A 14,102-nucleotide genomic window follows, 5' to 3' on the forward strand; every position below is an offset into this window, starting at 1 on the left:
GTTTGGTGAATTTTCCGTTTTACTAGACTTCTTACACTCACAGACAGTCACCCTAATTTGCCACGGAAATGACAAGCACTGCAGTGCAATGATCTGAGTTGGGGATGACAGGGACATTGCCTGTCTCCTGTGTGTCTTCAGGGGGTGGGTGGGAGGCAACAGACAGCATGTGTTAGTTGCCCAGTGAGGTTACAACAACCCATCTCTAACTAGTAATTGGCGTTTCGATGTTTACCAAGAAGAAACGGCTTGCTTCCAGCCTGCCAGCTCCCCAACACACAGCTTCCTCCTCATTGCCTTCAGGCCTCCTGCTAACCAGACTCAGTCCCCCACTTTTTCTAGCTCTGGCCAAGAAACTTTCTGCTGTTGAAGGAGTAATTCTGGCCACCTCTCCTCTCATTTTCCACATTTCCCTAGTCAGAGCTTTGTCCCCTAGGCCCCATCTTCTCAACTTTGCAAACAGATGGGTTCTCCCTGGAAGACAATCCCCTGCAAAGCCCCCAAAGGCTTGAGCAGCTGGAGCTCTGTAGTGGGGCTGTGTCTTAAGGCACACAGTTCTTCCACAGGGACTCCTGTGCACTCACAGACTCTGCCTAGCTCTCAGAGATGGTAGGGGAATGAATACCTCTCTTTCAGGTGGGCTTTCTGGTCAGGCTTCTGTCCTGCCATGCTTGCCCAGTGTTGTGCTGTTTCTTTGTCCTCTCACATAGTGAGATGACTCCAAACTCTCTTCCTACCTGCTCCTATCCTGAAGGAAACCTGAAATCCACCCACAGCCGTGTTTGTCACTTTCAAAGTTCTAAAGCAATCGATGGCACTATCGGAAGTGAGAAACTTGGATGGCAGTGGGAGATCTAGAACTATTTATCAATTTTGTGATCAAGTTCGTTGTGTCTTCTACTCAGGGTGGTCTTGAAAAGAGACCTTGGCAAGGGAGGTGAGATGCAGCACCATGCTAATCATCTAATACAATGTTTAGCAAGTATTCACTGTGAATGCTAAGTAGTTGACTACACAGGTCACTGTATTGTAACCTCTATTGTCTCTCATTATTGGTTATGTTTATGGGTGTGGCTTCTGTCCCCAACTTGATGGGCAACTCTAAGGGAGAAGGGGATGTATTGGAAAATGCTTGCCGGTGGGTTGAGAAGCCACATTCTATGACTGTATCCTGTAAACACGGATGATGGAAGGGATTGGTCTTCAGAAGGCCGGACAGCCAGGAAAGAGTGGAGAGAGAGGGAGAGAGAGAGAGAGAGAGAGAGAGAGAGAGAGAGAGAGAGAGAGAGAGAGAGAGATCAAAAGAGATAACATAAAGTGCATTATTCGACTTTCCAGCAGGAGGCCCTGTTCCCAAGGACCCTGGTGAGACTTCATGGTTTAGTAATCCCACTGTACTGAAATCATGGCACATTCAAGAATAATAATCTATTTGTGACACTGGTTGAGGGGATGACTCCATCATCCCCCAAAGCAGTTTCAATTAGACTGATTTCCAGGGAAATTGGCCTCTGATTCAGAACACTCGATGGGGACTTGTTTCCTAAAATTCTAGTTATCCCAAGAGAAACTTTAGCTCCCCTGCTCTCCTGGATGAAGGTGAGTGAGGAGTGCCTCTGGTCCAGCTGCCGTCGCTGTGCTGATGTTCGCTGCAGTGCTGTGTGCATATCATATGCCCTTATGTGCTTTTGTGTACAACAATGGGTTGTTTTTCTAGCTGGAGGGGGGATGCTGGCTGGGTAACTTGCTGGGAAGCAGAATGTGTTGGCTGTACCAGCTTTTCCTCCTATCTCTCCTCAGTAAAAATGTAGAGGGCTGGTTTTAATGGATTGATTTTAATGGATTTTGAAGTCTGGAAAAGTGCCTAAATTGCTGAGGTTACCAGTTCTCCAGGTTCTTTTTTCAATTTCATTCTCCTTAGTCAGATATAGAGGGAGCTCACTGGGGCACCTAACATGGCCACCCTAGACAAGAAGAAGTTTCTCCTGTGCCTCGCTTCAGCTACACAGGCCTATTTGGGCACAGCCTTAGCAGTCAGGAACACATATGATTTAGTTGAAGAACATTTTGTTTCTACCTCTCCTGCATTTGCTGGTAGCATTCTTCCTCTGATCTCCAAGGAGAAAACCAGCTCACAATAATAATAGCAGTTCTGCTTTTCCAGATCAAAATGACTCCACTTTAGGGCATAATTTACCTGGTCATTTTGTTTTCCATTTGTCTGCATTCGAGTTTGTGTGGGGACAATGTGTTCTCAGAACCTGTGGCTGCTATTCTATTTTCCCTCCCGTGTGTCTCTCTGTGTGAGCTCCCCCTACCTAGAGAATCGTATGACGAGGGTTGTGAGCATGAGTCTTCTCCGGAATCTTTTGAAGAAGGATGGTGTTCCCAGCAGCCCAGAAAACCCTGGCTTGTGTCTGACTCCCACCAGAGGCATCTACTTTCACCCCATCTCTGCCAACATGTACTCATGGTTCTTTTTGCCTTTTTCTCCCAGACTTGCCCAACTTATCTTTGTGATTTCAGAAAAATGCCACTGGATCTCCCAGTATGAAGGATTAGCGCAGATTATGGGGAATGGTGTTAATTATCGGCGGAAGGGGGGCTGGTGCCTCGCTCCAACGTGCTCCTGATTTCCCCTGGGCCTTTCTGCCTGGTAATAAGCCTTCTTTAATCTGGCAGGCCCCTTGGTGAAATCAGCACCACGGACAGTGATATTGATTGCTTCTGAGAAACCATCACAGCTGCTCAACCAAATTACCTTTGATATGTGACCTTTAATGTAATTACTGCAACATCAAAGTATTTCTATAAATTATTAAAGAACTAATACACTTCATCATTTAGCTATTCTATTATATGTAAAATAAACAACCACGAGTTAAGGTTAGATCTGGAACAATCCATAGTCGTTTTTTCCTTTTTCAAAAATCCCAACCTCCTCCCACCATCTCTCTTTCTGTTTCCCCATCTGATTCGGCTTTTAGCCATTATGAAACTCCCCAGCAATCTCTCTCAAGCTGACGGAGGGCCTCCAATAACAATGTGGTATTTTCTATTCCATTTGGGTGACTCTCAAATATCTATCACCACCCCTCCACCCCTCAAATAAAGTGCCATAAACACTTTATTAATCAGCACAAACCTTTCTGAGAAACCTTTGGCTGTCTTACAATATGGCTTTATGCGTCACGCATAACGTGGAGCACATTTCTGCCACCCTACAGAGAGCACCCAGAAAGTATTACTATAATATATGTGCCTGTAGTCGCGCCACTAAAAAACCAACTGGGAACGGCCACCCTGCCAAAGCCCCGCTCCACACAAAATCTGCGCGCGCCTGCATTTCCATACATTTGCATCCGCGGCTATGTTATTAAGATGACTCAGCCCCGTGCTTTGCAATCACAAATACCAAAATACAATACAAAGGCTGTCATAATGGAAGGAAGGGCCTGTGTAATCCTGCATTCTCGACCCAAAGCCTTAACTAAAGACCTCTGAAGCAAGGGGAATCGGGTAGATGTGGGAACTGCTTCACTCTGGGGTGTACCGTTTTCTCTTGTCTACCTAGTTAACCTTTCCTGCTGAGGGGCAGCAATGGAAACCTATGTTTACATACGGTTTGCTTGGTAAGAATGTAAACACGCATGTCCTAAGCATAGGCGTGCATACATCGAGAACACACGTGCTTCCCAGCAGCGCCCACTGTATACGCCTGCATATTTACAAATTTTTAAAGCTATGGCCACAAACACACATCTTTCAATTTATCTTTAGATGCTCAGCAGCTGTATATTTCCTAACCCTCCCACCCAATCTCTCTGAACCCGCAGGAGAGACCACGCAGACCCTTGACCCGAGGGACACTTCTTATTTTATGGTGATGAACTAGCCTCGATAATAGCCACGGCTGATATCACACCCAGTTAGGGGGGCCATAAATAATTCTCTTCTCCCCCGCGCAGAAGCTATAAACCAGGGCCAAGGCGCGATAGTTTATCAAAGACGAGGGCTGGCTCCTTAAATAAACCGCGGTGATCTCACTGGCGGCGGCGGGGAGGCGCCCCTCCTAACGCGGCCCCGGGCTCCGGAGCCGCGTGCGGGATCCCAGCGGGGCCCTACTGGATGCTCCCGGGAGCGGGGCGAGCATCTGAGGCATCGCCGGACAGTGCGCGGCTCCAGGCCCGGGACCTGCAGCGCCCCGCCCCGGGCCGTGTGAGCTTTTGCCGCGCCCGGGCTCCCGGTCACTGCCAAGATTCTCCCCCGTCGGGTCTGGACGGCCAGGAGCCGTAGCGACGGGCGCATCCGAGCTCGGTACCCACGGCTCCTGCACCCTCCCCTGGGCGCGAGCTCGGGGGCTCAGCGGGTGGCAGCCCGGGCCGCGGGGTCCCTGCTGTCCCCGCCCTGAGCGTCGCTGCCCGACCTCCCGAAGTCGCCCCCTGTCGGCGCGCGGCCGGCTGCGCCGCGGTCGGCGCCACTTACCCCGGGCAGGGTCTTCTGCTCGTGCAGCGCGCTCTGGGCCTTCAGCGCTGACTCACGCTCGCAGTAGGTGAGGAAAGCGCAGCCTGGGAGGGAAGCAAGCGGCGACAAGGGTCAGTGGGGGCGCCCCCAGCCAGGCCCGGCCCGCCGCCGCGCCCTGCCGCCCGCCCCACTCTCCCGCCCTCCAGCTCGTCACTGCTCTCCCCACCTCGCTCTTTCCTGGGCTCTCTCCTCGGAGCTTCCCTGCCCCTCGGTCTCCCGTCTGTCTGCTTCTCCTTCCTCCGTGGCTTTTTCTATTTTGCTCCCTCCGCGGAGTCCTCCCCACTCCCCACGCCCCCCTTCTCTGCCCGTGGGTCTCTCCCTGTCCTTGCACCCTAGTGCTTCAGGCGTCTCTGACGTCTCCCCACTCCCTGTCAGTGTTGTTTTTAATCAGTTTCAATGCTACCCCCTACCCCTCTCAAAAGGAGCAGCTTTCCCTTTTAGCTCCCCTGGCTGTTCTTGCACAGGCCTTCTTCCTTGAGCTGGTCCCCCCAGGAGTACAAGTGTCAGAGACCTTCCAGATAAAAGCCAGAGCAGGTCAGTTGTCTTAATTAAACGAATAGGGTTGTCATATGTCCTTTGTGTTCTCTGCCCCAATCTCTGATGTCAAAGCTATGTTGAGGGTCTTCACACACCTCCTGGTCTGAAGGCTTCTTGGGCTATCAAACCCACTGAGGCCTACCCATGCTCTGCCTCACTCCTCGAGGACACTCCTCGAGGGCAACTCGGCCTCACACCGCCCAGCGCCCAGCCGGTGTCTACTTCAATTAAAAGAGCTGAGCGTGCTCTCCATGGTCCTGTCCGCTTCTACCCCTGAGCCATTGTAACAACCCCACCCCACTGCTACAGTGTCTGAAACTTCTAGAGTGTTCTGTGTGGTGCAACCTGCTCACAGGAGGGCTCAGTGCCCCTCTGAGGCACCATGCACGCACGACAAAGGAACAGAATGTTTGGTGACTAGCTATAGGGACCTCTTCCTGTCTGCGGTTATGAATGCAGCTTGACTGATCTGCAAAACTAGTTGGAAGCCACAGTAAAACCGTGTAGGTCGTCTTCGGCCAAAACAGACTTGTCTGCAAAGCCATCCATGACCCTACCCTAGAGAAAGGACCAGCAGGGTAGAACTCTCTTGCGCAGTCTTCTCTAGCCTCACTTGCTCCTTCTATTCCCATCCCATTTTTTGTGACCAGTCTACTGTCGCCATGGTTACTACCCCCCACCTCCCAAATCCAGTCCTTTTCATGAATCTCTTGACTGCTCCAGTCCCTCCATGGGCTATATCCTTTCCTGACTGACTGTTACCTCATGCCTTCTGGTTGTTTCAAGGCCATTTACTTTGTGAATGCCTACTCTGTGCTAGACTCTGGTTCTTTTCTCCGGAGTCTCTGCAGCTGGCAGTGGTTGTCTGGTACACATGGCAGTTCTAGTTATTAGGCTTGTGACCACTTGATGCACAGAGTCCCCACAATGTCCTCTCCTGTGTCTTACTATCAAGCTTGTACCCACTAACCTCTCCATTCCTGCCCTTCTGATGTAGAAATAGCTCCTGCTTCCTTGTCTTTGCTGGCTGGAGAGATGGCAGGAAGGGAACATGTGTGTGAAGAGTAAACAGATATAAAAAAAAAAAAAGGAAATAGATCTTGGGAGACAGAAGCTCCCGTTCCACGGCTGGCTCTACCTCCTGCCAAGGAGTCTCCATGCCATCCTCCCTCCCCTGGACCAGGCTCACACTGCCCCTCCCCCTTCCTCTCCCTCCTCTTCCCTCCTGGTCACTGGCAGACGGTTATTGATGGAGACACAGGCGACTGAAATGAATAGCGGTCAGAGGCCCTGTGACGTCGTCCCTCGTGCTGCCGCCTGCCTCTCCCAGGGGCGTCTTTCCTCCTGTTCCCTTGTCCCCTTGTTGGCCTTGTCTTCTGCCTGCTACAGAGAGGCAGCCAATGCCTCAGCTGTATGCAGGCAAGCCAGCTAGGGACAAGGTCAGGGGCAGGTTTGGAGAGAAAGTGGAAGTAAGAGGAGAAGGAAGTGACCATATTGTTTTCACAGCCCAGAATAATAAAGTAAGGATTCCTGAGGGGGAAATCTGTTGCTTTTTGTCCCGCTTTCAGGATTTTCTTCTATTGTTTTCGAGAGACCCCAGAGCTCTACCATGTGCCTAGGTCTTTTAGGAACCCCCTCTCAGGATCAAGTGACTTTCCCCTGCCATTTCTGCCTCTGAATCCATCGCCTGCCCCTCCTTCTTCCCTTGGTCACTTCCTGGCTCCTTTACCTTTTCCCATCTTAATGAGACATGTTCTATCTTAGATCCTTTTTCTACAGCGACTACTTCCTCACTGCACCCCTTCTACCAGCCTGGCCTGCTTCCTCCTTCACTACCTTTAGGCATCTATCGGACATGATCTCCTCTGTCACTTCTCTCAGCCCATCTACTCACCACTGTCCCAACCTCCAGCACACGCATCTCCTGACCTTTTGCCCTATTTCCTTTCCTATTTGTCACCCGGCACTCCCTGACATTAATATCTATTTGCTCATTGATTGGCAATCTCCTAATGCTCAGGTGAGGGCAGGAACTCCATTTGCTTCTGTTTCTGCTTGTTTCTCTTTGCTCAGGACAGGGCAGAGGTGCCTTACTTACTGAGAGCACTGAATGCCCAAACACCTTGTCTAGCTTGGTAGGAGGGCCATGGTGGTGGTGCTGGAGGGGTTGTGTTCAGTAGCTGCCAAGAGCTACCTTAGACCCCAGTGGATGATGTTACATGTTGGGCTTCCTTTGTGGTGGCAGAATCTTGAGTTGCTTGTGAGGGGCAGTGGGTGGGTCACTGGAGGCTGCCTTTTTCCTTCCTGTAGGCTCCCAGATCAGGTCTGACAGTACGTTCATAGCCATCTTCTGGAATTCCTTAGGAAAGCTAATACACAGTTTGCTCAGAAGAGCCCTGTACCAGCCATAGGTCACTGAGAGCTTCCTTTTTCCAAATCACAGGTTCCTTATCTATCTTATATCTAACGTGGGAACAGTAATCCCTCTTAGAAGCTTGTAGGGAGATCTGTTAACCAGTGGTTGTTAACCAAAGTCGGATCTTGACTTTGTGGAACCTGTTGTGGATACTTGTTCCCTCTTGTGATGTAGGAAGTGGGGGAAGGGCAGAGCTCATTCCTTCATGGTCCATCAATCTACCCCTTTGTGAGGAAGGCCCAGCTTTACCCAGAAGCCTCAGATCCTTCTCTAGCCATCTCCCGGCAGTTGGATTTGGACTTCACTTTGCAGCAGGAGAGATTAGTCTGCTCACTCACGGCTTCTCGAGGAAGGCAGATGTGGATAAGGTGCTCTTAACGCCAAATCCAGACGGCAGAGAAGGACTAGCTTGTGCCCTGGCTGAGAGGAGAGGAGAGCCCTAGGGGATGGCAGCTTTGGTGGAGAGGAGGCTAGCAGAGGAGAGCTTGCCCTCACAGGATACTCTGCATAACCATGGGTTTGGGGTGGAGGCCCAGGTGGGATCCTAGGAGCCGAGCCTTATCAGACACCGGCATAGCTCACCTACGTAGGGACAGAGCAGAGGCACTCCCAGCTCCTTGCAGAACAGCTAGCTATTTCAGCCCATTGTTCATTGCTGCTGAATGAACATATAACCACACTGGGTTCTGAGCTGTGAGGCAGGGTATCGTGAAGGATGGTACTTTCCAGCCTCAGCCTGCCAGTGACTAAGCCAGCCAAACTCGCTGTCTTAGGTTGCATAGTGGATCCTTCAGAGCTCTCCCTGCAGAGGCCGTATTCGAATTCACAGTGTGGGTGGCAAGCAGATCCGGTTGTGGAGTAGCTATAACTGCACACGATGTGTGGGTCTAGTCACAGGGCTTCCTCTGGGGGGCCTGAAAGGTTCTGAGAAGGATGTGTCCTTTCCGTGAAGGGACCAGTGACATAAAGATTCCTCCTGGCTTTCAGACCCAGTCATCCTCTCCAAGTCCCCATCCTACAAGTGTATGGTCTGGTACTTGAGCTTTGAGAGGAGAGAGCAACAGTCCACTGTGGCTGTCAGGAGCAGGGGGAAAACAAAACAAAACAAAACCCAAAAAACCTAAAAAAAATGTTCCCAAGGCAAGACTATTTCCATTTTAAAACCGAATACTCTACAGTAGTTAAAAAGGTAAAATGATCCTTGATGTACCAACACAGAAAGCAGCAGCAGCATCAGAGAGGAGAAGCAAATTGTATGATAATTGGTGCCACAGATACACAGCAGAGGTATATCCCACCCCTTCCGTATGCACTCTTGTCTGTATTTACAGGCAAAGTTACAGGGAGCCAAATGCAGGAGCATGAGGTGCCGATGGGGGATGTATCCCTGTGGTGATCCTACACTTTTTGTTTGGTTTGACACATTTAGACTCAGACTGTATTCACAGATCACTTGCATAATTAACTTTCAAGAAAAAAAAAACCAATCTGTGCGAAGAGAAGAGAGTAGAGGAAAAGGGAGGTAGATGAGAGTAGGTGACACGGAAAGCAGGACTCAGCCTGTGCGGAGGAGACAGACAGACTGCCAGGTTGAGCTGTATTGCAGATACAGCCTGAGGACGATCCTCTGGTGGTGGGGGAGATACCCTGCTGCCTCGCCATCTCCTCTTTGCTGGAACTGGACAGTGCAGGTCTGAGCTTGGTAGCAGGTTCTCTGCCTGGCAAGCTGTACGTGTAAGTTTGGTTCACAGGCCCGAGTGAGAGGAGTTGGTGTTTGGGGAATGGAATCCAGGATAGGGGAGCCAGTGGCTCTGAGAGCACTGCCACAGCCTCTGGCTCTTGGGACCTTTCCTGGTGTGTGGCCTGAGGTCAGAAACTACTCAAGTGACCTCGTGAATCTCTGCATGAGCCATGACATCACCTTGAGCTCCCATCTTTCTATCCCCTTCCACCAGCTCACTGCTGACCTTCTGTCCTTCCAGGGTCCCCCTTCTCTCCTTAATCATTGGACTGAGCAGAATAGAGTCCCAGTCTGTCAGATAGAAAAGGAACTTTGGCAACCATCTGGGGACAGAGAAATAACATAATTGGAGAGAAATTGAATACAAAACCCTGCCAGCAACTGATGACCTAGGCTCCTCCTCTTCCTCACAGCTGGAGGTGGCCCCCCTCTGCTGGCACACCTTGACCTGCCTCTGCCCTGGCACTGGTCACTCTGCTGTATGCTGAATGTGCTAGCTTGGGCTCACCTGTCTTTATATAGCTACCTAACCTTTCCTGGCTGCCCTTTTGTATTTACTCACCGCCCCCCCTACTCTATTTGCCAATTTCATGCCTTGTGTCTTTGAGCAGACTGGCATCCTGTGAGGGTGCATCTTTATATCTCTCAGATTAGGTGGAAGGCTGAGAGACCAAAAGCATACAAAAAAGGAGGGGTAAGAGAGCCATGACTGAAGCTGGAAGAGGGATTGGGAACCTTGGGATATAAATACAGGAAGAAAGGGAACAATAGAACGACATGGCCCAGGTACAAGAATCCAGCTGGGAAGAGACAGGCAGATGGTGGTGCAGAGGCATGGACAGGAGAAGTTGTGGATAAGGGTGTCTACTTGTCTCTAGAAGAGCAGCCTGCCACCCACGATAGGGTAAGGGGCATTGGTGGTGCCTAGGAAAGTGGGCGTAGCCCTGTCCCACGTGGGGGAAAAACACAGCACAGCAGAATTAATTGTACCAAGATGATGGCAGTAATTTACAAAGCCCCCGTGAGCTGGGATAAAAGGCCCTTGTCATTGTGAAGTGAAGGAAGAACAATTTCCTGCCCAACTCGAGCAGGGCTGAAGCCTAGGGTGTAATCATCACGGAAGGAAAGGCTCCCGATGTGATGGGCTCCCCTCCCTCCCCCCTCAACCAGGCCTCGGCTTCCTACTAATTGAATTACAGAATTAGTCAGAGGAAGGTGGCCTTAGAATAGGAAGATCTAGACTTTAATAAAACATCAGGTCTTTCAGGCCCTGGAATCAGCTGGTTTGGAGGAACTAGGAGAGAGCTGGGAGGTGGGGAGATCAGAAGAACACAGGGTCTCAGGGGACTGACCAGTCAGACCCAAGGGATGAAGTGAGAAGGGAAAGGAGGGCAGGAGAAGCAGGAAGAGGATTTGGGGCTGCATACCCAATCACCTGGTTTTGCAAGCACATTAACAAAAGGCCTTTTCATGCCAAGCAGGGCATGTTGAAGCATACTGGACTGGTGTGCTGTTAGAGGATCTGCCTCAAGTTTGGATCTGTTGTGCCTGCTGTGGGGCCTGAAACGCCACCCTCAATGCATCTCTCCTCAGGTCACCACCAACCTGGCCCCAGAGTGCTCCCGAATTTCCCTTGTGGAATTTAACAGAGATGTAGCTCTGTGCTGAGAAGTGATGTCCTTATGGGCAGAGGATGAAGAAAAAGTCAGGAAGATTCCCCAGAGAGGTTACTGGTCTTCTGGGGCCACGTTTTCCTCCTCTCTCCCTGTGTTCTGGGTCTTTCATGCCTCCTCTATCTGTGGGTCTATCCTAAGCCGTCAAGAGCCATGTGCTTGGTTTTAGTCCAACCCACCTACCTGCCTATCACATGTTGGTGACTTCTGAGTGCCCTTACCCCTGGGCACTGTTCATGCTCTACACTACGAGGAAGCCACTCTGCACTAAGAATGGGCCCAGAAATCAAGGCAGTGAGTAGGGAGAACTGAGCACCAAGTCCTATTCTGCTCCACCCAACCACTGTGCCAGCTTCTCAAGATCCCTTCTGATATCTCCTATGACATAACCCTTTCCAGTGGGACCACTGACCACTCCTTTTCTGCTTCCGTGTCTCTTCCCAATAGTTCCCATAATTCTTCCTTCTCCAAGTTAAAAAAAAAACAAACCAAAAATCCCCAGACATTCCCTGGCCACAGAGAGCATCTGACTTCCTTTGGCTTCTCTACTGCCACGGTAGAGTTGGAACATCGATCTTCCCTCTGCTCCCTGCCTCATGACTCCCTCCTCCAGAACCTCATGTCTTAGATGAACCAGCATCTTTCCTCCAAAACCCCTTTTTTGAGTCCACCAGGCTCACATCTATTAGAGTCCCTGGGTATTACCCGCCTCATTTGTCAGACTGTGAATCTTTGTCTACCTCTTATTTGTGTGTCTGCCCACAATGGAGATACTCTATTATAGGGGCTCCCTCCAGGGGAAGGGGGTTTCTGTACCCAAGGCATGACAGCTTACAATGCAGAAGACATCCTTAAACTCCAGTCTTTTGGGGTATGGCCAGAGAGCAGTAAGGTAGGGCCATGACTGGCTGAAGGAGAGAAGGGGTTTGATAGAGTGGAGAATGATGTATAAGGAAGTAAACTAGAGAATAAGCTAGTGGTGAAGCCATCCGTTTTCCTCTGAGGAGACAGCCTTGAGGCGAGGACCAGGCAATAAGCTGTTGCTTTAGCCAGGCTCAGCCCTGCCCTCCTGGAGTGTCCTTTGTAAATCAGAAGTTCCAGAGTAAGACCCATGCAAGATCATGGCTGAGTTCCTGCAAAATTAAACTCTACTGTACACTGTAAGAGGAGAATGGACTTCCCTAGAACTCTAAGTTTGTTCCCTCCTTTGCTTAGTCCTTCCTACCATGGTTGTCTTCAAGACAGAGATAGCCCAGTGCTGGGGTGGTCCAGATTCCCTGACCTAAACTGAGATGCTCAGGAAACAGGACCCACCTCCTCCTCCTCTTCTTGCTGAAACAACACAATGGCTCCAAATGAGGAACTATAAACCCCAGAGGGTTAAAGGATCAGCCTGTGGGTCCTTTGCCAAGTGACTCTCCCTGCCAGTTGCCCTTGTTTACACCCTAACCACCAGAGAATTACATGTCTTGTGTTCTACAGCACTGGGAAAAAGAACAAAATGTGGACATGACATATTGATGGCCTCACCTCCTCAGTTCTTGGCCAGGGTTGATGACCCAGGAGACAAAGGGAGTAGGGGGGTGGTAGCCTAGTCTTTCCTACTAAGGCCTGTGGAGAAACTTGTCTGCTCATCTGAAAACACCTTAGCTTTTGTTTCCACAACCTCAGGCTGTTTCTGTGTCCTTGCTCTAGTCTGACAGCTCTAGTCAGACACAGGGAGTGTCCCTACTCACGAACTGGCTATTGTATGCCAAAGTGCTGTCATATCCAGTATTTGATCATTCTTGTACCGTTGAGAAGATATGAGGTGCCATCAGCCTCTTACAGTTCAGGAGTAGTCTGGGAGAGGCACCAGACATGACCGGCAGAAAGGAAGACATCCGACATCTATAATGGGCTAATTTGGGGCTTAGTTCCTACCATCCATCCCAGGGGTTTTGGACATGTCTGAGGAACAATATGAATGTGGTAGATACGCAGATAGACACTTGGGTTCCTGCATAAAAATATTCTCCCTTTCCACCTTCGACTCATGTCCTTCCCTAGAGAGAAGGGGCTTAGGGATGAGCTCATGTTTTCCTTCAGGGACACAGGTAGTCAGCTAAGATGGTGCCTGATTTCGCTCACTCCTGGGTTCTCTTAAGCACCAGTGGCTAGCATGCAGTGTTCTTCCACAGACGGCATTAGTGGAGTATTAGTTGGACTCTAAATGACTTCAGAACATCTGCTCACATCAGGGCCAGGAGGAGTTCTCCGCTGGATTCTCCACACCAAACCTGCTACCTTCTCATTGGTGTGGAGGGCAGTTTAGATGGGAGCCAGTGGGCCCTCTATCCATCACCAGACTTTAGAAGATGGGTAGCAGGTAGATCACTGACCAAATCAAGGTCATCTTGACTGGCATGGCCACCTCTATCTCTCTACCCACCTTAGGTATCTACTTTTTCTTCTGTCTTGTGGAATTTGGTAGCTACATACATAGCCAACATGTTGAACTCAGTGAATGGGAAAGACGAGGTGCCTCATCTGAGCCTCTGGTGGCCCCGGGGCCATTTTGGGTGAGAGTCTTAAGCTCGCAAAGGTAGCTCAGTACCTACTTCCTATTTTGTTTAGTGATCTTCTTGCTGGAGCTTTGTATGGTGGTTACTAGAAGAGGAAGTGGGGGTCATTTCCCCTGGAGAATACCTACACCGAGGAAGCTGGAGGGAGGAGAAAGATTTGTACTTTAGCTGCTCCTAATGCTGTTACCACATTAGCAAGTTTGAAACTCTCTGAATGCATCGCAGAGACTGATCTTGGCCCGTGGGGTGCCACGTGTGTTAAAAAGAAGATGGACAAGCTTATCTGACTCTTTTCTCCCACTAAAGGAGAACAGGTTACAGCAGCAAGGTGGTGGAGTTATGAGTCCCTCCAGGGAAAGATACTCTTCCTCAGTGACACTGCTAAGGCCACCTCCCCAACAACACGGTCAGTGTCACTTTATGGACTTGGCTGTCACATCCCTGCTCCAGAATGCTTTCCTTGTTCCTGAATCATTTAAAATTAGCCTGCATATATGCCTGGTACCTGTGGAGGTCAGAGAAGGACACATGATTCTCTGGGGCTAGAGTTACCAATGGTTGTGAACTGCCATATAGGTAGATTCTGGGAGTTGAACCTAGGTCCTCTTGAAGAACAGCCAGTATACATAATCACTGAGCCACCTCCT

General features: G+C 50.1%; 1 protein-coding gene across 33 annotated transcripts in view; it reads right to left on the bottom strand.

The window, feature by feature from the left end:
* The window catches only part of Celf4 (CUGBP, Elav-like family member 4), a 307,752-nt gene that overhangs the window by 205,506 nt on the left and 88,144 nt on the right, over positions 1-14,102 (bottom strand). For all 33 annotated transcript variants that reach the window (XR_015642367.1, XR_015642362.1, XR_015642366.1 and 30 more), the window contains 1 exon segment: positions 4,486-4,568. Coding sequence is in view for 25 of the 33 variants with exons in the window: in NM_001401250.2 (NP_001388179.1) it covers positions 4,486-4,568 (83 nt within the window). In the remaining 8 variants the exon portion in view is untranslated.

The sequence above is a fragment of the Rattus norvegicus genome, chromosome 18 (genome assembly GCF_021556685.1).
Source record: "Rattus norvegicus strain SHRSP/BbbUtx chromosome 18, alternate assembly SHRSP_T2T, whole genome shotgun sequence".
Classification (NCBI taxonomy): domain Eukaryota; kingdom Metazoa; phylum Chordata; class Mammalia; order Rodentia; family Muridae; genus Rattus; species Rattus norvegicus.